The sequence below is a fragment of the Geotrypetes seraphini genome, chromosome 3 (genome assembly GCF_902459505.1).
Source record: "Geotrypetes seraphini chromosome 3, aGeoSer1.1, whole genome shotgun sequence".
NCBI lineage: Eukaryota > Metazoa > Chordata > Amphibia > Gymnophiona > Dermophiidae > Geotrypetes > Geotrypetes seraphini.
In genome coordinates, this window is record NC_047086.1 from 63383416 (window position 1) to 63411121 (window position 27706).

General features: G+C 40.4%; 1 protein-coding gene across 1 annotated transcript in view; it reads left to right on the plus strand.

The window, feature by feature from the left end:
• Positions 1-27706, plus strand: part of KHDRBS2 (KH RNA binding domain containing, signal transduction associated 2) — a 626093-nt gene that overhangs the window by 408876 nt on the left and 189511 nt on the right. The window contains exons 5-6 of the mRNA XM_033937546.1: positions 12285-12412; positions 17114-17309. Coding sequence (XP_033793437.1) covers positions 12285-12412; positions 17114-17309 — 324 coding nt within the window. The remainder of the gene's footprint in view (positions 1-12284; positions 12413-17113; positions 17310-27706) is intronic.

Consider the following 27706-nt stretch of genomic DNA (forward strand, 5'->3'; position numbering starts at 1 on the left):
CTGTGATCAGCTTAGCAGCTGCATCTATTTCAGGCATCTATTGCGAACCTAGGAAGATACCTAGGGCCACGTAAGCTCACCCAAGGCCACTTACGAGTGAAACCACGCCCACACCCAGCTTTGGATGAGTTTAAGTGTCCTGATGCATATCCCTCAACTGCAGCAATGCCTATAGTGTAGGCGGCCTGCCTCAGGTTTTTTATTTTTTTTAACGTTCATCCTGACTGGCTGCTAGATAGCAGTAAGTTGCCTACTGCTGCCTACAATCAGGACATCTGTTTATAGAATCTGCCCCTTACTAAACTAAAGCTTAACTTTGTATACCGAGTAAAGAGGTCCCTAAAAGAACAGATGAGAAAAATACCTATTTTGGATTGATGAACCAGAAACATTTGTTGAATCTTCAGTCAAATTAAGCTAAAAAGTACTTAATTTCCAAATGCAAGGTAGAGAGAGAGCTTCTGATTATCCAGTCCAGAAGAAGCTCCAAAGTTTATAATCTATTGATTCTCCCAAATCTGTTTCATACACATTTTCATACCACTACAGAATATCTAGAAAGGGGAGAGGACAGTGTACAATATTTGAAGATGCTCAGTTATTAGATTATTAAATAATTTATGAGAAGGATCTCCAATATGCCACTTGTCCTTGAGTGCAGCAAATTACATTTTGGTGTAGTGAATGAGATGAGTTAACAGAAACCATTGAAAATAACAGTGCAAGGTTAACTGAAATTGTTGTTCTAGCTCCTGGAAAGTTTTCAACCTTTAAGCAATAGTAATATGAGCAAGATTCCATATCCCTTCAGAGGACCAGGACTGCCAATGAAATTCTTTCTACTGAATTTTAAAAAATACAATTAAACCAGATAGGTGGATTTTTTGAGAGTTTTCATCTGCAATCCTTTGTTCCAATTCTCTAAATGCTATTTGAGTTGTACGAGGCACTACCCATATCCCTCGGGGATCAGAGAGTACCATAGCCGTTGCTAAGTTCAATAGTGTAGGAGTAAGCAACTCTTTCTGAAACCTAAGTCGGATGGGTACCTCTTGATGCAAACCAGATAACCATGCTGCAATATAAATGCCTTTGATAATGTTGAAAAGGGAAAAAAATTTACTCCTGGCCCTGAAATTTTAGGAGGCTTGTAATTAAGTATGCAATTCATGCTGGCTTTTTGCGCCACATAAAATTCACTAGTAAGGATTACATTTGTTTGACTGGGTGACCAAACAGTTGTATATGGGAGGGGCGCTAGAGTATAGTGCACTTGGATTTTAGCAAAACCTTTGACACGATTCCACATAGGGCGGGCTGATAAACTGAGTGCCCTCGGTATGGGATCTAATGGGATCTAATGTGGTAGACTGGATTAAAAACTGGTTAAGCGGAAGGTGACAAAGGCTAGTGGTAAATTAAGTTTGCTCCGTGGAAAAGGATGTTGTTAGTGGATTGCCTGCAGGGATATGTCCCTTGGGCCTGCTTTTTTAAACATCTTTGTGGGTGTTATTGCAGAGGACTGTCTGGTAAAGTTTGTCTTTTGCCGATGATACCAAAACTCTCTAATAGAGTAAACACCCGGATGGTGTGGATAACATGAGGCAGGATCTAGTAAAGTTTGAAGGAATTGTCCAGAAATTGGCAACTAAGATTTAATGCTAAAAAATGTACACTCGAGCTGCAAACATCCAAGAGAACAACATACAGTAGTATAGGGAGTGAAGTACTTTTGTGTATGAAAGAAGAATTGGGACTTAAGAGATGATTGTATCTGATGACCTCAAGGTGGCAAAACAGTAGAAAAAATAACAGTCAAAGTTAGGAGGGTGCTTGGGTGCTTAGGGAGAGGAATGGCCAGTTGGAAAAAGGGAGGTGATATGCCATTGTATAGGTCTCTGGAGAGGCCTCATTTGGAATACTGTGTGCATCAATAGGATGAAGTCATTCCAGAGAGCTGCTACAAAATTGGTAATGGTCTTTGTCATAAAATGCATGGGAACAGACTTGGAGACCTCACTATGTATACTCTGGAATAAAGGCAGAAGAGTGGGGATATTATAGACATGTTTAAATATCTCTGTGGCATTAATGTACAGGAGGTGAGCCTTTTCAAATAAGAACATAAGAACATAAGAAGTTGCCTCCGCTGAGGCAGACCAGAGGTCCATCTCGCCCAGCGGTCCCCTCCCGCGGCGGCCCATCAGGCCCTTATTGCCTGAGCAGTGGTCCATGACTAGCTCTATAAACCCATCTCTACTCTTATACCCCTCAATCCCTTTGTCCTCTAGGAACCTATCCATGCCTTCCTTGAAGCCCTGCACAGTGCTCCTGTCTACCACAGCCTCTGGAAGCACATTCCATGTATCCACCACCCTCTGGGTGAAAAGAACTTTCCTAGCGTTTGTTCTAAACCTGTCCCCTTTCAATTTCTCCGAGTGCCCCCTTGTACTTGTGGTTCCCCTTAGTTTGAAAAATCGGTCCCTGTCTATACTTTCTCTATGCCTTTCAGGATCTTGAAGGTTCTAATCATGTCTAATCATATCCAACATGAGAGAGCATAGGATAAAGTTAAGAGGTCTAGGTTCAGGAGTAATCTAATGAATACTTTTTTAACAGAAATGGATGGTAGATGCGTGGAACCATCTCTCAGTAGAGGTGGTGGAGACAAATCTGTGACATGGTGATAAAATTCACCACCATTCCCATCCCCTCGGATAACTGTGGGAAACAATCCCATGTCATTCTTAAGTGTCTAGCTCAGGGGTCTCCAAAGTCCCTCAGGACTTTAGTCATGGCAACAAAGGTATAAACCCCAGCCTTTAAAATCTTTTATCCTAAAAAAAACCCCAAAACACATCACCTTTTACTATCTACCTTTGCAGAGGACATTGAGTTGATTGGAACACCCTTAATTCCCTGTTTCACTAGAAACAATGCATTTTCTACACCCAATCCACACCGATGTTAAAAACCTTCCTCCGCAGTAAATAACCAATGCACAGAAGCTGATTCATGAATAACAAACGTTATTGGCTCAGATCTAGGTGTTTTATCATTTGCAACAATCCTTTTTTTGCTTTCATCTGCTTTTGTAGCATGATGTCTCATTTATTCCATGAAAGATTCTTATTTAATATTTACTGAATATCAACAAATAAATGGTTAATTTGCATTGAGTTCATGCCTTTCTCAGTAATGCAAGGCAATTTATATGCAGATACAAAGGATATCTTCCTCTCTGTGGAGGGCTCACAATCTTGGGGAGACAATTTTGCTGTATAACTGAGCAACTCCAGTTAGATATGTCGATGCTGTGCACTGAGCACCAGTCCTATAATGGCATCTATGTACCAGGAAACCTTTATAAAAATGTATTTATTTAAAAGACAGTCCACCTAAAAACTAAATTGAAAACAACCATACATACTGTGGCAGAGTTGTGAGTGCCCAAGAACAGCCCAGGGCTCCAACCCCAAACTTTTTGAACTTGCACCTCCCTAGGAGTGCCAGTGGTCCTCAAGCTCCTGAAGCCACTAAACAGAAGTCCTCCAGTCTTCACAGTATCAAAGAAAGAACTTTTTATTTTCTTTCAAAACAATCTTCCTCAGCGAGAGAGGCTCCACAAATCATACTTAGCATAGTTTCCAACAGCACCATTCAGAGGAACTTGGCAGAAAGGCAAAACAATAATCTCTACAATCCAACGATAATACAGTCTCAATCCGAATGGTAACCCCATGGCTAACCAGGCTGCCTGTTCAGAAACAGTTCCAATAGTCCCCCTTCCTTTTCCCCAGTGGGATGCCCTGTTTTGGGTTAATTACACTGCTTCTCCTATTGTACTTCTACTCTTTATAAGGGGTTTTAAATTTTCCTTATTTTCTTTCTGGCACAGGCCAAAACTTAGCACACTGGAACATTCTTAACTGGACTCATGCCCAACATGGGCTATAGCACTACTGGACAGGTTAAACATGACCAGGGTGCAGGGGTCATTCCACCCAAATAATTAGTTGGTTCAAAGCCCTCCTGAATCCCATACAAGTGCTTTAGCTAGCCACAAGGACAACTTTTCCAGCTTTCCACACCCTGTGTTCTCTTAAGAAGTAACCCACCCTATTCCCGTTCACATCCAAGGGAAGTTTTACCACTCTTATTCACATCCCATTCTATATTTTAGAACCAACTTCCTTATTTACTGGCAAAAAATAATTTCATTCAATGAGGCTTCATTCATCCATACCTTCACATAGACTGTTCCCTCTGCTTCCAGCCATTCCATACCCTGCTTTGAGTCACTGAGGACTGATTTATCCACTTCCACTTCCAGTTCCATCAAACATCCAGATCCTCCCTGTTTCCCTGCCTATGGGGTTAAGCAGTAGCTTGCAGGGCTTCAAAATCTATCCCCTCCCCCACTCTGCCACTATCTGAACACTTAGCTTTAGGAACTCTCACTCTCCCAGTGGAGTTCTCTTTGAAGACAGCTTTCCTGAGGCATAAAAGAGCCTGGATTCTCCTTCCTAGGGAGCATTCCTGTGCTTCTTGGTAACGTTCTGGCTGTATCGTTCTAAGCTGCTCTCTAAACACTCCACCTGACTGCCTTTTACTTGCAGCCTGTTCCCTCCCTACTTAGTGAGCTTTGACTCTGATTGGATGCACAGTATGTGGCTCAGCTCCCTGGGCTACGCCTCCTCTGTTAACCCCTTTTGTATCAGAACTTTTACTCTGGGGCTTACAGAGATTCTATTCAACTCTTCTAAGAGGGGGAATAATAGAGTGGGTGTACTGAGCCGCACAGCTCTGGTAGAAATCTGCTTTATGAGCTACCTGCCCTACCTGTTTTTTAGCCCCCCTTACTCATATTTCAAAGGGCTGTCCTTAACCATTGGAATTGGGACAGTTTTAACTCTGACATGGGGGATATCTACTTGTGACAGGCAGCTGCCTGTCACAATTAATAAATATTAAAATAAACATAGTAACACTAGCATAAGCTGCCATTGGTACACTTAAAGTTAGGTCTAATGAACATACCTAAGTATTCCATGCTACACAGCAGGGCTGGCTCAAAAGGTTATGGCACCCCGGACCTACTTCTCTTTTGGTACCCCCATACCCCACCTCCCCAGGCCAGTTCCCTCCTCCCTCCTCTGATACTGACCCGATCCCAACAGCATGCGGCATCATAGTCCAGCTGCCACAAGGAGGGAGAGCTAGCGTCAGTATCAAGTAGCAGTGTCAGGAGGGAGGAGGGACCTCCCTCATCAGATTATAATGCTGGCCCTCCCCCCATATGGCAGCTGTTCTATGAAGCTGCATCCTGTTGGGCTGGGTTGCAATGTTAGAGGAGGAATGAGTTGGAGAGTGTTCAAGCCATTTCTTAACTTAACTTATGGGCCATTGACATCACAGCACTGGGTGTTTGGTGCTGTTTATTGCTGATCCCTGGACCAGAGCCTCACCCTGGAACTTCCTCTCCGATGTCAGAATTGATGTCGGGGAAAGGAATGCTGGTTGGCCCGAGGTTTCTAATTTATAGGGAGAGCTTGGGGCGGTGGTGGCTTGAGGGCCTGTTCTCTGATGGCAGTGGCAAATGGCTTGGGGGAGGGTAGGGAGAAAGAAAGAAAGAAAGGGGGCAGACAGGGAGACAGAAAGCGAGAAGGGAAACAGGAAGAAGGTAAACAGAACGAAAGAAAGGGGAGACAGAGAGACAGAAAGGGGGCATGGAGAGAGAAAGAAAGAAAGGGAGGCAGGGAGAGAGAAAGAAAGAAAGGGGCAGGGAGAAAGAAAGAAAGAAAGGGGAGGGTGAAGGGAGAGAAGATGAAAAAGTTGGGGGAGGGAATGAGGTCTAGACAAGAGGAAGCATACAGGAGGCTGAAAGAAGGAAATAAATATTGGATGCACAGTCAGAAGAAGAAAGTGCAACTAGAGACTCATGAAATCACCAGACAAAGGTAGAAAAAATGATTTTATTTTCAATTAGTGATCAAAATGTGTCTGTTTTGAGAATTTATACCTGCTGTCTATATTTTGCACTATGGCCCCCCTTTTACTAAACTGCAATAGTGTTTTTAGCACAGGGAGCCTATGAGCGTTGAGAGCAGCGCGGGGCATTCAGCGCAGCTCCCTGCACTAAAAAACTACCATCACGGTTTAGTAAAAAGGGAGGGGGGTATATTTGTCTATTTTGTATGGTTGTTACAGAGGTGACATTGCATAGAGTCATTTGCCTTGACCCTCTTTGAAAAAAACCTGGACTATAAAATAATTAACATTCTCTCTGCGTACAGTGTGCTTTGTGCTTTTTAAAAAATTTATTGTTGGTAGATCATTTTGACTTGGTCATTTAAAAGTAGCTCGCAAGCCCAAAAAGTGTGGGCACCCCTGCTTTACAGGAAAGAACAGAAGTTGTAAAATATATGTTAAGGGCAAAGAATGTAAAAAGCTATTGAAAGTGTAAATAGTGGCTTAACAGAAAGTCGAAGATCTAGAATATGAATTTCCTATGTCTTGCGAACAGCCACCACTTCAGATGACTTTTCACTTATAACCGATGACTGATGGTTGAAACTATGCCATCCGAGTGACCAATGATGTTATACTAAGGTAAGGATTTTGTATTAAGCAATTTATGATAAAATTAATAGACCCCTGAATTTCATGATGAATAATCACACTGACAAAGCAGCACTTTCAACACCACACAGGAAACAGCATGGGTATTAATCAGAGCCTGAGTGGAACATGCAATTATTTTCTCTAATTATATTAGAATAATTTAACATTTAGATGACACCCTGATGAACACACATATTCAATGCTATTAATTTTACCAACCTCGTAGTTATAAGCACTGTCTAATCAGGGACTTTAAGTAGTCACATCTAATAGAAAGTTTTCTGTATATTTTATTTTTATTGTGGCATTCTTTATGGTGATTTGATAAGCCAACCAGTTGCTATTTCTTTATAAGGAAAAATCATTAAAGAAAAGGCACTGTTTCCTTAGAACAAAAGATCCCAAAGAGAGATAATGAAATACCAAATATTTCAGGAAAAACTTTAAAAAGCAGATGAAACCTAAAATTTAACATGAATTCTCAATGTTAACAAGGCAGTGATATTCAATATATAGTAGAATCCTTATTTAACTACTATTAGTAAAACAACTTCAACTGGTTTTGAGCAGCAACATAAATTGCCCATATCCACATCATCTACTATCTCTTCTCCCTAAGAGATCCCATGTGCCTAGAGAATGACACGGTGACAAAATTCATTACCGTTCCCGTCCCTGCAGATAACCATGGGAAACCATCTCCATGTTATTCTTTAAGGAGAGAGGGAAGAATCAGAGTATGAATGGGCACAACCTCTGACCCTCAAGCCATGCATTGAAGAATGCTGGTGTAGAAGGACTGAGGTTGAGCTAGACCAGGGGTCTCCAAAGTCCCTCCTTGATGGCCGAATCCAGTCGGGTTTTCAGGATTTCCCCAATGAATATGCACTGAAAGCAGTGCGTGTACATAGATCTCATGAATATTCATTGGGGAAATCCTGAAAACCCGACTGGATTTGAGGGGGGACTGAAAGTTTCGCTTAACAGGATGTCATAGCTTGTCATTAGGGTTGCTGTACTAAGCTGCACTGTCTTTAGCACAGCACTTCTACAAGGGGGTGCTGAAAAAGTTCTCAGCCCAGCCAAGAAGAGAATGACATGGATATGATTCAATCAATAATCTGAAGCAATGTCACAATATAGAATTTTTTTTTCTGCAAATTGGAACTTAGCGGAATAACACTCTTTTCAGCTACAGTGGCAAAATAATGCTCAGAATTTAGGAAGCTGGTTGGTTGGGCTGAGAACTTTTCAGCGCCCCTTCATAATTCTCCCATTCTAGTCTTACTCCTGAATTACTGGGAAGCTTTAGTGGATTCACAAGGCCACCGCACCGTTTTATCCAAGATGGAAGATGCTATAGATGAGAAAACAAATGAGCAAACTTACAGGGAAAAATAACTGTAACAGTCCTGACCCAAAGTGAACACACATTAATTTCCCAATTAATGCATGACCTTTAGCATGTAAGTCCTAACCACTACTGAATTTTGTAGGAAGTAAAGGCACATGCACTAACCGCACATTAATTGGTTAGCGTACAGTGATATAGCTGTGATGATTAGTTCAGAACATACGTACTTTCCACCCACAGACATGTTCCAATGTAATATATAAATATAAATATATATATATATATATATATATATATATATATATAATTTTTTAGTGCATGGGAAGCGCACTCCAATCCCAAAACTACCACGGGATGTCTGACACACCCTGCGATAGTGCTTTTTAACTTAATAAAAGAACCCCTTAATTTTGTGAAATATAACCCAAAAAGGATAAATCTCTGTAACCAATTTAATAAATATTGAAAACCGTCGCTAATGTGAACCAGTGCATATAAATTCTTACTTATAATTTATTCAAAGAAAACAGTATTCTAAAGGGGGTTGGAGGGAGAAGCACCTCATATTAGCAGGGACGCCACCCAGAAGCAGCACAGCAGTGATGTGGCTAATGGGGATTCCCAAGCCCCACCAGTTAAAGAATCCTGGCATCCATACCCCCCTCCCCCGTAATGGGGGTTTCTTAGCTGCACTTCCTTTAATTCTTCACTTGCAGCGAGCAAGGACTCTTACCTGCTGATCAGGCCAACCTCGAGCCCTCCCTCTGATGCTCTGTTCATGAAACCAGGAAGTTACATAAAAAAAGAAGGTTCAAGCTGGCACAAGCAGCAAATAGGAGTCCCAACTCACTTTTATTGAAGAACTGAAGGAGGTTAAGAGGTACTGGGGGGGGGGGGGAAGGGAATGCAGATAAGAGACTGCCTATTGCCCAGTGTGTGGAGAGTGGGGGGGAATAAAGGGTGCTACCATCCTTCCACCTCTGGCACCATCTTCACTCATTATGCCACGTAAGATACTCATTTAAACAGACCTCAGAAAAACTCTTTCACTAAGAATTCCTGAATGATTAAACTGGGCATAACAACTTTCATCAGTGACAGGACCTTCACACCACTCCCTCAAGGCCCTGAGAAGCACTGCTCTGAATATATTGGTTGAGCAGGCAATAAGCTATGCTGCGCAGCCATCAATAGTCAGAGCAGTACTGTCATGTCCTTCAGGGGGTTCAGAGAATCCCAGCCCAAGAGCACTGCATTTTTAATTTTTGGTTTACTTTTTGTTTCATGCAGTTTGTATCAAGCAAACAGTTTTAAACAAATAAATAAATTTTAAAAGGACAAATCGGTAGAGCTGGGGATTCACTGAATCCCCTGAAAGCCCTCACCACACGTCACTGACTTCATATTGTTTTCTGTTTGTCTCAGTCGCTAATTGGGTGTCAAAGTGCTTTGAGATGAACCCCATAATCACTTGTGTGGGCTCTCTGCTGATATTAGTGCCACTGAAAAACCAGTACTGATCACTAAACAAAGCCAGTTATTATATGAGCAGTCTGGAGGCTGAGTTGGGACTTATACAGTTAAGTGCTGATATTCAGCACTTAACCACCTAAGTTAAACTGCCAAATTGGACTGCATAAAACTTAATCCTATCTTTCTGAATATTGCACTTAAGTACATAAGAAATAGCTGGCTGCATAATCATGAACCGGCAATGGCTATCTGGGAATAATGCCAGCAGTGGATTAAAAAAACCCACTATCCACTGCCAGCTGAATATCTACTCTACAGTGTCTAAATTCAGCCAGTCAAAAATAACCCAAGATCCATTTTCCAATTCATTTTCATCAGGAGAAAATCACATTTTTTCAAAACGTTTAAAAACTGGTAACTACGAGTATCAACAACCATCACAAATATAAACCGGTGGACACAAATTCTTCATATCCCCACAAACTTTCTATCAATTTGTTAGTATTATAGTTTAACCAGTCAGCACCATTTTCGGTGGACAAAACATTGAATTTCTGATTTTTTTTTTAAAACTACTTTTGACATAGCTGATATTTATTGGCTAATCAGCTAAGTTATAGCAGCCCAAAATAGACCTGCTATTCATGCGGGTCCATCTGGCCAATGAACATTGGCGCTAACCAGTTATGTCGTGCAACATAGCCAGAGACTGGACTAACCGCTAAGTGTTAATATACAGCTGCCATCTCGTGCTGAATATTAACACTTAGCCAGCGAAGTGCTATTTATCCAGCCAGGAGTTGTTCCTTGCCGAGTGCTTAATATTGAGCAGATATGTCTCAATTCTCTATATGTTGCCTAAAGAATCAGTGCCGAAAAGTGTGACACAAAAATGTGATTCTATAAAAGTTAGGTGAACTGTATAGATTTGTACTTAGCACTGCCTAAGCAGCCGTAGCGGTTGCTAGGCATCCTAACTTTTAGGAACACCATATTTGTTCCAGGATTTTCTTGGCCTGAATGCCTGCGCCTATGTCAATAACAGGTGTCTAACTTGAAGTCATGCCCAAGATCCTAGCCATGCCTAGCCATGTCCACTTTTTAGGTAGGTGCTTTGGACTAATCGCCTACTTTTTATAGAGTTGCCTTTTTTAGAGTCAGGTGCCTATCTTTCACTTAAGTCCAATTCACTGCAATTATGAAGTGCGAAGTGCCAATTATCAGCGTTGAGTAAGCCTATTAATCAATTAATTTAGGTGCCCACGTTGGCTAAGCCTACTGGTGTAAGTGCCTAGCTTTAGGTAGACTTTATAGAATTTAGGGGAGACATACGCAGAGGAGGAGCATAGATGAGATTTAGATGAAGCTCTCACTTCCAAAGGTAATCCATGGACTCTTTTATTAGGCTGGACAAAGAACTGTGCTTAGCTTGTCATTACATGGAACTTTCCCATACCCTAGGCCCATTTCTAATGCACTTATAAATTTGACCTTTTTCAATTATTTCATTTTCTAGCTATGCGCTAATATTAGCATTAGTACAAGGCCACTGCAAGAAATTAACATGGAACCCCTCACCACTTCCTATTATGCAGACACTAAGGGCACCCCTGTTAAGTCAGCATCATTCAGTTAGCATTGGATTAATGTCAGTGCTCTAGCTAAATAGCGCTTCCATGCCCATTCTCTGCCCGAACATACCCCCTCCAAATGGTTAGCACACACAAGTGGCAAACTAATCAAAATTCTTTACCCTGTCCTTCAAGTCAGTTCTCCTGCATTAAGCACATTACCACATAATGCAGTTTTAGTAAAAGATCCCTTATAGAATAAGTGTTTCCTTTGTAGCTGGTATAACTGTGGTTGCTTAAATATTAGGCCCACCAACACTGGGTTATGCTAATATTCTGGAACAGACCTAAGGCACTGATTTCTTAGGCACTGGTAAGCACCCAAGCTCAGTAAAAAGCGCTGTTTAATCAACGTTTTTAACTAAATTTCAAGGCTCCTGCGGCGCTTAAAAATTGATACCAGAATTGCGTCTCCATAGGTGCTTTAGACTGCCTGTCATTGTGGGTATGGATAATGACGGACGTGGCATTAGACAGCCTAAAACACCTACGGAGATGAGATTCACATTCAAGGTAGGCGCCGTAAATGTAGGCCTGGAAAACCCTGGCTTTGCTGGAGGCATGATTCTGTACAATCGCCATCGTGTGACTGATACGCGATTGGTGGCTGCTTTTAAGGTGGCTGCCAACAATGGCACCAGCCACAGAATCCGGGCCTAAGCACCTAGATTCCATTATGAACAGGCACTTACCGTGCAGACCCAGGCTGACTGATATTCAGAGCTTGATAGGCAGGTCGGCTAACTCCCATGTTCGGCAGTGAACGTGGAAATTCAGTGCTGGCCATATCTGGTGACTAGCATTGAGTATCCGGTTTATTTTTGGTTGGTGTAAATTTAACTGGCTAAGTCAATATTCAGCATTGGCAGGTTAAATTTATAATGGCCAAAGATAAGCCTGCTATTTGCACGGCCTGATTTGGATGCTAACCTGGCTGGTCAGCATTGAAAATTGTCTGTTATCGTCTGATATAGCCTGTTACCTTTCAGTCACTAACTGCAAATATTCGATGGAGATAACGCTGAATATTTGTGTTTACCCAGCTAAGCACTATTTAACCAGTCAGCACCATTTCTAGCTGGTTAAATAATACTGAATATTGGCCAAAGGGTGCTCCAGTTATAGAACTGCCTCCACTCACATTAATATTGTATTAAAAAAGTATAGTCATATTAACTTGTGTGTCTTTTTTTTTTTTTTAGGACTATAATGATGAAATTCGTCAGGAGCAGTTGAGAGAATTATCCTATTTAAATGGATCTGATGATTCAACTCGTGGCAGGGGCATTCGAGGGAGAGGAATTAGAATAGTTCCTGCGGCTCCAGCAAGGTAAGTGTTTAGACAGAACTTTGTTTAGGTGTTACCGATACATTTCAGTTTTAGCTCCCATTTTGTCTAAAGAAAAATAGGGTAATTTTAAGAAGTAGGAGCAGAACAGTAGTAGGTTTTTACTCTGAACACATCTACCAGTTCTCTCTGGGGGTCAGTTTATTAGCTCATGTGTTTGCACACAATGCTCATAGTTAACCACAATTAACATAAATGTAACTGCAAAACCTCTAAGTTAACTGTTGGGGGTTCCCAGCATTTTCTCATATAAATAATGCATGGACAATACACTTATGGAGGTCATTTTGTAAGGAGCTGAATTTGGTTTATGGTTTGTTTATTAATAATCCACCTTTTTCAAGGCGAAGTACAACAGCACACACATTAGTACTTCACAGACACTACTCGAGAGGGTCCAGAGAAGAGTGACTAAGATAGTTAAGAGGTTGGAGGAGCTGCCGTACAATGAAAGATTAGAGAAACTGGGCTTCTTCTCCCTCGAACAGAGGAGATTGAGAGGGGACATGATCGAAACATTCAAGGTACTGAATGAAGTAGATAAGGACAGGTTGTTCACCCTCTCCAAGGTAGGGAGAACGAGAAGGCACTCTTTAAAGTTGAAAGGGGATACATTCCGTTCAAACGTAGGGAAGTTCTTTTTCACCCAGAAAGTGGTGGAAAACTGGAACGCTCTTCCGGAGGCTGTTATAGGGGAAAACACCCTCCAGAGATTCCAGACAAAGTTAGACAAGTTCCAACTGAAGAAGGACGTACGCTGGTAGGGCTAGTCTCAGTTAGGGTGCTGGTCTTTGACCAAAAGGGCCGCCACGTGAGTGGACTGCTGGGCATAATGGACCACTGGTCTGACCCAGCAGTGGCATTTCTTATGTTCTTATTACATTTCAGAATAGATTTAGGTGGCATGTACAATATGTGTAAATGTTTATATAGCAGTAATTTATGTATGCATGTATTCATGTGAACAAAATATAATAAAATGAAGGACACCAATGATGCTAAAGACACTTGGTTCTTCTATTAAAAGATTCTGCTTTATCCTTCAGTTACAGGACTCGACACAAATGTGTTTTGGCTACATGTCCTGCATAAGGAGTCTTTATTCTTGGCAAAGCAATTAATATAAAAGCACACCAACTATCAATGATACCTTTAAACTTAGAGTGCAGTGATAGGATTGTATATCGATTGTCTACGAAAACTGAGGGAAGTGTGGTGAAACTCGGGCACTTATATCCATGCTCCAAAAAAAAGCATGGATATAAGTGCCCGAGTTTCACCAGGAATACAAACTCCTGAGGCAGGCCATGTGGCCAAAACACATTCGTGTTGAGTCCTGTAATTGAAGAATAAAGTTGAATCTTTTAATAGAAGAACCAAGCGTCTTTAGCATCATTGGTCTTCTTCATTCTTTTATACTCTATTTGGATATCCATGTTGTGAAGGTGGTATCCCCTGTCCTGCTACATGTGAATTAATACATGCATAAATTATAATCAAGCTTTGTGCTATTTTGAGTACTCATATAGCCTTCATAGTGCATCCCAGGCATTCACATGGGCAGAGTCTGGGCAGCACAGGGGCAGGGCTCACACTATAAGTTATGCCTGAATCTTCTTGATCTAGGCAAGATCATTTATGCCAGTTCTATGGCTGATGTAGATGTTCACACCTAATAGCATGCATGTGAATATGCCTTGTCACACTGGTATTCAATAAATGAAAATAGACTCCTAATTTCCCTTATAGAATAGTCTCCAAATAGGTGCCTTCCAGATGCCTTATATGTCCTGCTATAGCAGGGATCTCAAAGTCCCTCCTTGAGGGCCGCAATCCAGTCAGGTTTTCAGGATTTCCCCAATGAATATGCAGTGAAAGAAGTGCATGCACATAGATCTCATGCATATTCATTGGGGAAATCCTGAAAACCCGACTGGATTGCGGCCCTCAAGGAGGGACTTTGAGACCCATGTGCTATAGTATGTGCAGCTGGTGTCACTTGGGGTGTGTGTGTGTATGTAGCAACATTCCATGCTACCGATCCAGGGGCAAGCAGTGGCTTCCCCCATGTCTTTCTCAATAACAGACTCTCAACCAACTATAGGTAATTCAGCTATCTTGCAATGTTGTTTTAATGTAGACTAGATTATGTATGCAATAGAAGAGTGAGAAATTGACATGCTTTATATATTTGTACCAACAGTGTGAAAGCCTATTTGACCCTAATCAAAAGTTAATGTTCAGTAATACATGATCATAAAAGAGATTCATATTAGAAAGTAAAGAATAAAACAACCTGTGACTATTTCTATGCATGCTTCCGAGAAAATGTGAAATTCTACAGAATAATTAAGAGTATAAAAATGAAAAACGGTGTTTAATCTAGGTGAAAAGAGTTGTATTAAATAATATCATAAACTCAGCTTATGGCTGTAACTGTGTCCTATTGCTATGTGCCGGGAACAATGAACTGTACCCTGAGCTTAATAAGCAAATGGAATTTGGAAAAAAAGAATATTTTCAAGGGTAAATGATTTGCAAATTTGAGCATATTAGTTCCCCTAAATTTGTTTTCACCATAGATACGGAATGGGAAAAGAGAATTTATTAATTAAGACTGTCCAGCCTCCCACTAAACCCGCCTTTTACAAAAGGGGGGCACGTTTTGTAGCACTGGCCATGGCAGTAACAGCTCAGATGCTCTTAGGAATTCTATTAGCGTCACAGCTGATACGGCCACAGCCGGCACTAAAAATCGTGCTACGCTTTTGTAAAAAGGGGGTGAGGGTTGGGGTAAGCCAGGTTCTTGCTTATACTGTATGTCTTCATGGCAGAGAATCAGACTTGTATAAAATTTGCTATATAACTCTATAAATCAGAATATTTTGTATTTGCACAGGCATATCATTCCACATAACTGGGCCAGCCACTGAAAAGGAAGATTATTCTGTATCAAAATAATGTACATCTTTGTGTCTTCCCACATCTAACATCCTGGCTTGTATATGTGTAAGATTTCATTAAAGTATCTGGACAATTTACCATATGTCCCCCAATGTATCAATTTTTATTATCTTATATTTTATGCAAAATTGGACTGGAAATTAATTAAGCTTTTTCAGTATAGGTGAGATATGGTCAAAGAATGACACACCCATCAGCATTCGAGCAGCAGCATTCTGTATAACCTGCAATGTATGCACACGAGTAGTCACAATACCTAAATATGAATTTTAAGGGTGCTTACTGCATCTTTATTTCATAGCTTGCCCTGTAGCATTAGCGCTGGAAGGGGGTCAACCTGCATTATTTTGATCCTGGGCACCAATTTCCCAACTCTATATATGGAACTGTAAACTGTGTGCAAAATATGGGCACACACCCAATTTATATATGCAATTTAATTAATAATACAATTTGCACCAATAATTGGCCACTATCAATTAATGGTGCTAATTGGTGTTCATTGACATTTTCATGGACATCTTTTAATCCTGAGACCTGTGCATAAATTTTATGTGCGGATTCAAAAAAAGGGGGGCACAGCCAAAGGAAAGGCATAGTTAAAACAAGGGTGTACCTTGAATTTATGAGCAATTTTATCGAAAAAGGGATATGTGTGTTTAATTTAGAAGAACTTACAGTACACTAGACTGTACTTGGTGTAATCCTCATTCCCAGAATTGGCTGTGGATCCTGGTTCCAAATGTGATTCTATAAAGGGCATCCAAATCTGAGTGCCATTTACAGAATAGCATTTAGTGCTAAAATTTTATTGGTGTCCAAATTAGGGCACCATTTACAGAATTGAGTCCTACATTTATAGATTGCTCCTACCCCTGATGAGTCACTGAGAAAACCTCCAGTAGATAGTGGGAATACTGGAGTGATTGGGGCAGGGTTGTTTCATGTCAGGGGATCAATAAATGAGGTTCTTGAAGCTTCATAAATGGAAGGATCAGGGGTGATATGGTTATGTTTCAAATCTGGGAGGTTTAGGGGATGAGAGAATGGTTCATTTAAATGATAACTGTCCCAACTTGTGGCTTGCTATCTGCATGTCTGGTTCCAGGAACATGAGTTTCCAGCTCCAGCAACATAAATGTATATTTGCTATACTGAAGGAGTTATTAACCTGTACTACAAATTCATATGATATAAATCATTGCTGTAAAATGCATCATTTTATCACAGTTTAGAAGCTGGAATCTCCCAAATTACCTTGATTTCATCTTTCTAAGATAGGATATTGAGCTTGATCGACCATTTGGTCTGATATAGCATAGAAACATAGAAATATGACAACAGATAAAGACCAAATGGTCTATCCAGTCTGCCCATCTGCAACATTCACTATCTCTTCATTTCCCTATAAAATCTCATGTGCCTATCTTATGCCTTCTTGAATTAAGACACTGTCTCTACCACCTCTACTGGGAGACTATTTCATGGAATTCCCACCTTTTTTGTTAAAAAGTATGTATTTCCTTAGATTACTCTTGAGCCTACAGTATAACCTCTTAATTTTTATCCTAGCAGTTCTTATATTCTGAAAATATGTTTCTGTTCCAAAAATGTCAGGAACCTTTCAGTACTTTTAATTCAGCAGCTGGAAGTATTTTTATCTAACTGGTGCAACTTTTTTTATTAATGTCTTAAGTTCTATTATTTTTTTCCACATAGGGGACGTGGAGGTGCAGTTCCTCCCCTTCCACCAGGAAGAGGTGCTCCAGCATCCAGAGGGACACCAGTAACACGTGGAGCACTTCCAGTTTCTTCTGTAACTAGGGGTGTTCCTGCATCTAGAGCAAGGGGAGCTCTATCAGCTCCAGGTTACAGGCCACCTCTCCCACCAGCACATGAAGCTTATGATGAATACGTAAGTGTTATTCCATTTTTAATATGTTCTACTTCTTCAATTGTTTTTTGATTATTCATGGACATACTGTATATAAGATTCTTCAAGACTGATTCTTATAGACACAAAATGGGAAAGGAAATTGAATTTTGTTGTTTTATTGCACTGAGTGAAGCATGTCAGAGGAAGCCTTCCCATTGCTGAATATTTACTTCAAATTTTGAAAAGAGCGGTAAATGATATGCCAAACAAATGTTAATTTTGGAATATAAGAATTAATTTAAATTTGCAAAAAATAGAAATAATGTTTTCATACCAGTTAACTCATTAACAGAACTGTATGCCATGTTTTTTCAAACCAGATGCTTGTACTTTCATGGGTTTGATTTTATGACTTTGATTCTAAAAATTCTATTTATAAAATATGCTATTTTCATTCTAATTGCCTCCCTGTTTTAACTCATCATCGTTGCATTTTATGGATCTTCAACACAGGGCATTATTTTTGGAAGCAGGTAACTGTCAAGTGTCAATTACAAGTTCATCCTTAGAGCCATTACCTCCCATTAAAATCCTGTAAAACAAAAACAACAAGATTAAGAAATGGTATATTAATGGAATTCATTTCTTGACATAACCTTAAGAAGTCTTCTGATTTCTTAATAAATCAACCCACAAAGTTCTTTTGTAATGTATGATAATGCCATGTCTTAACTTGAAGGCTGAGCACTAATGTACATATGCTCACCCACAAAATTATTATTTTTTTTTTAATAGTACATTGAATACATTGATCATTTAATATAGTACAGTATGTTCTTGGCATAAATCTAAACTATACCTCTTTAAAGACTATAGAATAGATTTATCCATGATTGTAGTGCTGTGTGGAACTTTAACCAACTATGGGTTTGTTCAAACTTTGGAGATACTAGAGACTGACATGGTAATCGTTACCATAGGAACTCCATGGTTACCATAGGAATTACCGCAATAATGGGAAAACATGCAGGCATTTACTCCATATTACTGCGGTAGTGGTAGACCATTCCATGGTATTGCTGTGGGAATGGGAACCACTGCAATGGGGGACACTGTGCTATTTGGTATGGCAATGAGAGCAAAAAGTCAGATTTCTACAAACAATAATAAATTATTACTCATAATGACTGGTGTTGCCATTCACCAAATTACGTATAATTGGAAAGTTTGGAGTAGATTAAATTATAATTTCTGGTGGAATTATTTATGTCATGTTTATAAAATGGAGAGATTTATTGCAATACAGCAGGGATGTTTCAGGAAATTTCAAGATGTGTGGGAGCCATTAACAAAATATTGTACTGTTTAGATGAAATTATTTTCCTTAAATTTACAAGTTCAATAGTGAGGGGGGAGGGGGGTTATTTTACTATTACATATTCTATAAGATATTTGATTATATGGTAGGAAAGGGTGGGAAGGGGTGTGTGATAAGAGTTTATGCTTTGTACCAATGATGATTATTAAGTGATGTATTTATTGTTAATTTGTTTGAACATATGTCACTCTTATTGTAAGTTTGAAAATGAATAAAGAATCAAATATAGGAATGAAAGCCAAAGTGACAATTCCATACACAGTCGTCACTCTAATCAGCTAGTTTGAGGCACCTAGTAAAACTACCATTGTAATTCATGGAATCATTTAGGGAGGAAATTATCATTGTGTGGTACAGTAAAAGATGAGGTTTTACTGTACCTTCATTTACAATGATAGTCAATACATGTGATATAACAGCCCCTCAGGTTGCTAACTACAGTAGTAAATGAATAATGCTGCTTGAGAGCCACCCCACAAGCAGCGTTAATCTAGTTGCCTGGATCATCATACCACCAAGCTCCATTGTTCCTGGCTGTGACTTCCAGCCCCTCCCCCTCCCCCAGGTTCATCCCTGATCTAGCCCTCTACCCTTCTACATTCAATCAATCAATGAACCCCTGATCCAGCTCCCAACACCCTGATCAGTTTCCCAATCCCTAATCTATGTGCCAATCTCCACTCTTGTGCTTGTTCCTCTGTTCCCTAGTGGCCAGAAAGATATCTAGAAAGTCTGTCTTGAGAATGCCTGTTTGGGCATTTTGACTAGTAAGATGTCCAAGTGCTGAATTTTGGACATCTATCTTTTTTGAAAATGAGCCCTATGTTGTCTTACATGGGAGATGCACTGTCTTCTGACAGTTTCCACTGGTTGCAAAGGTACATGCTATGTGGCCAGTGTTTAATAATGCCCTGCTGTAAAACATGGGAGAAACAGGCTACAGAGCAGACCAAAATAATAAAGGTAGAGAAATATTTTGTTGTGGTTAAGTGATTTTAATATACCAGATTTGCAAATATGAATGTGCAGTGTCTTTGATATATTTATATTTTGTAATAAATCTTGGGGAAGTCACTGTTTATTCCTTGTGGAAAGCAGCAAAGAATTTATCTCGTTTTTAAAAGGAGGAAACAGTATTTTTCTGGTGCTGTGCTATAAGCAGAATCCAGCTTCTTGGGGTATAAGTATACAGTATAATCATTTGCCATACTGGAACAAATGAAGATCCATCAAGCCCAATATCCTGTTTTCAACAGTTGTTAATCCAGATTGCAGGTACCTGGCAAGATCCCACAAGAGTAAAACAGATTTTATGTTTATCCCAGGAATAAGCCGTGATTTTTCCCCAAGTCCATCTTAATGATTGTTTATGGACTTTTCTTTTAGGAACTTGTCCAAGACCTACTTTAAAATTCTGAAGGCTTAATGCTTTCACCATGTTCTCTGGCAATAAAATCCAGAGCTTAATTATATGTTGAGTAAAGAAATATATTTTTCTGATTTGTTTTAGGTGATTGCTCTGTAGTTGTATTACAGAACAACAGTGTGGGGCTCATTTAAAAAAAAGAAAACATCAAAAATGTGGAGATGGGTGTTTTTCTTGCCATACCTTTCCAATTTGCTATTTTCTAGATGTATTTCTATAGCACTTTTCTGCAGTACATAGTGGGTGTGTTAGAACCATGGTTTGGGTGGGTCTGGGGCAATGATCCCTCTAAGCTGAGCGCATGAGCGATCGCTCACTATTTTCAGTGGCATTGCTCATACGTTTTCTCGTGTCGCTCAATCGAGGGCGGGCGGAGGTGAGAGGAAGCGGCGGCGGCGGTCTGCCCTGCTCGCCTTAGTGTATTTTAAGTTGAAAGATGCAGCGGCGGCTCCTCTCAAGATCCCCGACTGCATCGGACTTCCGACGCAGGTGGGGATTCGTGAGAGGAGCCGCTGCCACATCTTCAGTGGTGTACCAAGGGGGGGGGGGGCGCGGGGAGGAGGTCCGCCCCGGGTGCAGCCTTAGGGGGGGTGCACAGCTGGCCAGGTCCGGATCTGGCCGGCTGTGCACCCCCCCTAAAGCTGCCGGAGAGGAAGTTCGGGCCAGCCAATCGCTGCCTGGCTGGGCGGAACTTCCTCTCTGATGGCAGAATTGATGTCGGGGGAATGCTGGTCGGCCCGACGGTGGGAAGCAGAGAGAGCTTGTGGCAGCCGTGGCGGTGGCTTTGGGGCCTGTTTCCCCCGATGGTGGCAGCAGTGACTTTGTGGAGGGTAGGGAGAAAGAAAGAAAGATAGGGGGCAGGCAGGAAGACAGAAGGGAAACAGAAAAAAAGAAAGGGGCATCAAGAGAGAAAAAAGAAAGAAAGGGCAGGGAGAGAGGAAGAAAAAGTTAAGGGAGGGAATGAGGTCTGAAGGAGAGGAAGCATACAGGCTGAAAGAAGGGAAGAAAGATTGGATGCACAGTCAGAAGATGAAAGTGCAACCAGAGACTCATGAAATCACCAGACAAGGTAGGAAAAATGATTTTATTTTAAATTTAGTGATCAAAATGTGTCTAAATTTATATATGCTGTCTATATTTTGCACTATGGCTCCCTTTTACTAAACCGCAATAGTGTTTTTTAGCGCAGGAAGCCTATGAGCGTCGAGAGCAGCGCTGGGCATTTAGCGCAGTTCCCTGCGCTAAAAACTGCTATTGTGGTTTAATAAAAAGGAAGGGGGGTATATTTGTTTATTTTTGTATGGTTTTTACTGAGGTGACAATGCATAGAGTCATCTGCCTTGACCTCTTTGAAAAAACCCAGAATAGGAATGATTAACATTTTCTCAGCGTATAGTGTGCTTTGTGTTTTTTAATTTTATTGTTGGTAGATCATTTTGACTTGGTCATTTTAAAGTAGCTCGCAAGCCCAAAAAGTTTGGGCACCCCTGAGCTAGAGCGTTGAAGCTGTGTATTTCTATTTTATCCCCCCTTTTACAAAACTGTGGAGCGTTTTTTAGCGCCAGCCGTGGTGGTAGCAGCTCTGATGCTCAGAATTCTATGAGCGTCAGAGCTGTTACCACAGTGGCTAAAATCCACACTACAGTTTTGTAAAAGAGGGAGAGGTTAGTTTGTGATGACATATTCCATACTAGGCGAAGGTGTTTTCTGTGTTCTGTGTGTTCGAAAGACATGGTTTTCTGTTAGGATTGACAGTGTAGGATTGATTTGTGCTGGTCTGGCTTGTTTAGTTTTACAATGGGTGTACTGATGTACTGCTCACTGCAATATGTAAGTTGCTGCCTTTTCCTAGGTGTGACGTGTGGCTTGTTACTAAAAATCATGTTTTTTGTACAGATGGGGGGGGGGGGTGCCAAAAAATGATGGGCCCCGGGTGTTACATATGCTAGGTACGCCACTGTATGTAAAGATACCAGAAAGCTGGCGAAGCAAAAACTTTAAGTAAATTGTTATTCTTCTAAGTTTTGAGTATTTAACCCTCCCACAATCTCACGAGCACTCGTCCTCAGCGCCTGCTCATAAATTTGTGGAGTATGTAACTTGTCGCTCATGCATATTTTTTTTTGCACACACCTCATCAATCCTCAGAGGAAACATTGGTCTGGGGTGAGCTTATGATTTGGATATTTTTCTGCAATAATCAAACATTTTAGAAAATGTCTAGGGCACAATTTAGATGTTTGGGGATAGACCTGTTTTAACAGCAAATAAGTGCCAAAATGGGGCCCAACCTAAGGCTACCATATGGCTCCAGAAAAAAGAGAATTGAATGATACATCTGGGTTTTACTTCCATTGCTTTCAATAGTATACATCCGAGGGTACTAAAATAACTCAAATATAAAATTGCTGACTTCCTTTTTCTGGAGTCATATGGTAACCCTAGCCCAAACTGATCTGATAACTGGAGGGATGAAGGCATGACCCCTTCCCACACTCCCCCAGTTGTCTCTAACCCCCTCCCACCCCCAAAGATGTAAATGGAACAGTACATACCTGCCTGTATAGTCTATAGTCCTAGTAGAGCAACAAGCAGGTTCCTGGAGTAGCCTAGTAGGCGGTGTAGTCAAATTTTCACTGTACCTACATATGGGTGACACCTACAGGCCTAAGAGATATTGGTGTGGTGTACCGTTGGGTCCAGTAGGTTATGGTGAGAACTGTACCTGGGCCTTTTTATGTGAATTTCACTGCAGTGCCCCCTAAGGTGCCCCACTGCTCTGCTGGGATGTCTGTTTGGCCAGCCTACTTAAAATGCTACCCCCTCATACATCCCAATAGCTTGTTTTGTGTGGTTTTCTTTTAGACATGTTTTTTCCCCCAAAATGGTACAAAATATAGATGCACATCTAAAAAAAATAAAGTTCAAAAAATTTCAAAAAATAAAGATAGATTTTCCAAAAAATGTCCAAACTCAGTTTTGGAAATCACATCTAAAATGCCATTCTACTGTATATCAAGTCTGTGACCCTTCACCTTTTACCTTTACACTTATCCTTTTAAATTTACTACTTAGTAGCTTCATTTCATGGCCCCTATGACCACCATTTTTGGAAAGAGTAAACAATTCTCATCTACCAACTCCACTCCACTCAGGATAGAAACATAGAAACATAGAAAGATGACGGCAGAAAAGGGCTATAGCCCATCAAGTCTGCCCACTCTACTGACCCACCCCATTAAGTCTGAGTACTAATGACCTAGTTCCTTAACTCGACCCTCGTAAGGATCCTACTAGGGCATCCCATTTATTCTTAAAGTCAATAACGCTGGTGGCCTTGATCACCTGCTCTGGAAGCTTGTTCCAGTGATCTACAACCCTTTCTGTGAAGAAATACTTCCTTATGTCACTATCGAATTTCCCTCCTCTGAGTTTGATTTACAGACATTTTTCATACTTCCCCTCAGCTCTCTTCTTTAAGCTGGAAAATTATATTCTCTTTAACCTTTTTTCATAGGGAAGTCTTTCCGCTCCATATTATTTTTGTTGCCCTTCTCTGTAACTTTTCAAATTCTGCTACATATTTTCTGAGCAGTGACCAGAATTGATGGCTGCTATCTCAATAAAAATTATTTAAAAAAAAAAAAATAATAATAATAATAATTGTATACAATAATCAAGGTACAGTTGCACTATGGAGAAATGCAAAGGCAATATAACATTCTCAGCTTTGTTCTCCATTCCTTTCCTAATAATTCCTAACATTTTTGTTTTCTTAGCCAATGCTGCACAATGAGCAGAGGGTTTTAACATATCATCAATGATGACACCTAAATCCTTTTCCTGTGCACTGACTCCTAATGTGGAACCTTATTCCGAAGGTCTTGTTTTTATACATATTTCAGAAAGTTATTGAAATCATCCTTGTTTGTAAAATTGTTAGAGAATTGAGATGATTGACGATTATTCTGTGGTTTACTGGAAATGCCCAGTTCTTTGTCTTTTGTGAACCGTATCAATCCATGAGGTTTTGCGGTTTATAAATGTGATGTAATGAATCGCGTAACTATAGTCTGAGTTCCTTTTAACCAGTTAAGTGCCACTGAAAGTGAGCAGATGGTCCCAAACAAGCTATTTAACTGACAAAGAGCTGTTTCTGACCAGTAAATTGGTCTGAATATTGACCCCTTGTGAATGATGACAAATAAAGACCTACATGGGTCATCCAGTCTGTCTAACAAGATGGCCAGAGCTGAACCTGCCACTCCTTGCAGGCTGCATTCCTTCATGATAAACCCCGATATTTCAAACTGGGTAATCAGCAATTTGTTACCATTCCAATCACATATGTGGGGGCTACTGAAAAGTTCTCAGCTCAACCAGCAATGTTGGGGCAGTCTCCATAGAGGGCTATACTTTTAGTCCAGCAATTTTCCACTTTTTTTTGTTCCGTATTTTTCCAGTGGAATGAAAAAAGTGGAAAATCACTGGATTAAGGGCTTCTTCTATTAAACCGCATTAGCAGTTTTAACACGGGGAGCCACACTGAATGACCCGCGCTGCTCCCAATGCTCATAAGAACTCTATGAGTGTCTGGAGCAGCGCGGGCCATTCAGCGCGGCTCCCCGCGCTAAAACCACTAGCGCGGTTTAGTAGAAGAGGGGGTAAGTGTATAGCCCTCGATGGAGACTGCACCAGCTTTGTTGGTTGCGCTGAGAAATTTTCAGCGGCCCCTTGTATAAGTAGTTATAAGAGATGCAGTCTTGGAAAACAGTATCACAACAGCATTAAACTTGCACTCTGTGCAATGCATCTGCTTTTTTTTTTTTTACTTCAAAATGATCTAACATAATAAAAGCATGAAAACTAAAATATATTCCTTCATTAAAAATTCAGAAGGATAAAAACTCGCAACACATTCTTAAAATATTGTTATAAATATTCAAGAGGCATTTAAATATATAGATATACATATATACACATACATATATTTTCCTTGGCGACCAAGATTTTAATAATAAAAGCTTTTGAGTGTTTCTTTTTTTTACAGTATTCATTATCCTTTTCTTAATATTAGCTGCTTGTTGCTGCCACTGCTTTATGAAACTAGGGGATTTTGTCTAATTAAATTATGAAAGTTAGCATGTAAGCCAAACAATAATTAGAATTTTACCAACTATATTTCATGCATAATTCAACAATAAAAGTATCTGCAAACATATATCCATATGATAAGATATGCAATGTCTGATTACAGTATTTTAAAATGTGAAATTGACTGCATTCATTTGGTTAGACTTAAATACTTGCGATACCTTTCTCTACCCAGAGGAGGGGACAAGGAGAACAGTGATAGAAGAGAGAAGCTTGGAGAGAAAGTGGACATATTGGAAGAGTGAAGGCTCATGGAGTGGGTGCTGGAGTGAAGATTCATAGGCTGGACAGGGATTTAGGAAGTGAGTGGATCCTCAGGAAAAAGGATATAGAGCAGGCACTTGTACGCTAACACACATCTAATGTAGCTTAAAATGATGTACTTTGAGACGTGCAAAAAGAACAGTGAAGGAGACCAGATGCTGCTCAATCCTTTTTATTTTTATAACAGACTTGACATGGTCGTGTTTCGGCCCAAGAAGGCCTGCCTCAGGAGACTTGCTGTTAAATGATAAAACCCTAGATGTATTGATCCATATGTCCAAGTATTGCAATAAGTTCTCTTTAAAAACACCAAGGTAATGTTTTTTTAAAGAGAACTTATTGCAATACTTGGACATATGGACCAATACTTCTAGGGTTTTATCATTTAATAGCAAGACTCCTTTCCAGATTCACACACTATTTATGTATTTATAAATGTACATCCCACCTATCCCTAAGTGGGTTACAAAGTAAACATGCATAAATTATTAACACATGGCTGTAATCTAATTCTCATGAACAACATGAAAAAAACAACAACAATAATCTAAAAAATAAAATACATCGCCTTATAAATGTATTGTTTAAACATTTGGTGTAGAATCTTACCAAACAAAAACAATACTGCAAAAACATGTGCAGGGTGCAGGAATCTATTAAAAATACAAAAACAAAAGTTTAAAAACAATTGCATAAACTGCATAAAAAAATATAATATATTTATATATATATATATGTATCCAAAACAACTGGTTCCAATATTCCTGTGGGCTGGACCCAGTATTGTTTTTGTTTGCTTTGCTGTCTTTCTACTGTAATTCCCATTGGGTTTTTTTTTGTTGGTTTTGCTTGTAGAATCTTACAACATTTCTTCTTTGATCAATTAGTTTACCCCCCCCCCCCCCACAAAAAAAAAAAAGCTTGTACATAGAAACATAACGGCAGATAAAGGCCAAATGGCCAATCTAGTCTGCCCATCTGCAGTAACCATTATCTCTTTCTCTCTCTGAGAGATCCCACATGCCTATCCCAGGCCCAAATAAATGAGTTTTAAGATGTCTGTGAAATTGTTCAGTATTCTTACACAACCGTATGTTACCTGGCAACCGTATGTTACCTGTGCCTACCAAGTTGAGCATGTAACTTCTAATTAGTGACAATTAACATCAATTATGAGATATTAATTGCCAATTGTTGGTGCCAATTATGTTGGTTAAACAATTAATTTGTACGTGCAAATTAGCTGTGCTCACTGATTTATGTTTACAACTTAAGGCACTGTATACAGAATTTGGGGGGTCAGTAAATGGAATGAGTGAGGTCTTGTGCCCAGTGGTGTAGTGAGAGTGAGAGGTCCCTCTTCTCCACCAACCACCCCATCCGCTCCTTCCCCATGCGCGCCCCTTCCCTTCCCCGTACATCTTACACTTTCCCGGCACGAGCAGCAACCCCAACCTGCTGCTCACGCCAGCATTGGCTCTTCCTTTGATACTTCTCAGGTGCGGGTCCAGGAAGTGACATCATAGGAAGAGCCAATGCCGACACGAGCATCAAGTTGGAGGTTGCTGCTTGCTCCGGGAACGGTAAAGAGGTATGGGGGAAGGGAAGGGGTGCACCTGTGCAGAAGTGGGAGGTAGGGAAAGGGTGGGGGTGGAAAGAAGAACAGGTGCCAGCGCCACCACCAAGACGGTGCACGGAGCGGATTTCCCTCCCCCGCCTACCCTTACTAAGCCACTGCTTGTGCCTAGTTTGTTCTGTTCTTTTCACAAACATATACCCTGTTTCCTCGAAAATAAGACTTATCCTGAAAATAAGCCTTAGCATGATTTTAAAGATGCTCCTAATATAAGCCCTACCCCAAAAATAAGCCCTAATTAAAGATTGAACCCTGAAGCTCCCTCCCCCCCTCAAATGTCCCCAACACTTCCTGACTCTATCCCTGACACAAGTGCTGCTTGATTTGCTGAAAAAATCAGACTCATGGATTCAGCAACCCCTGCTGCTTTAGGCCTTGGAGTGGAGGTATGTCAATCTCACGGTGGGAGTGTCAGTGGGGTTCTGCTGCACAAGAGGATGGGAGGGAGGAATAGAAAGGGGAATAATTGGTGTGGAGGAGAAGAAGGGAGATTAGATTGTTGTACATGAAAAAAAATAAGACATCCCCGAAAGTAAGCCCTAGTGCATTTTTTGGACCCAAAATTAATATGACTGTCT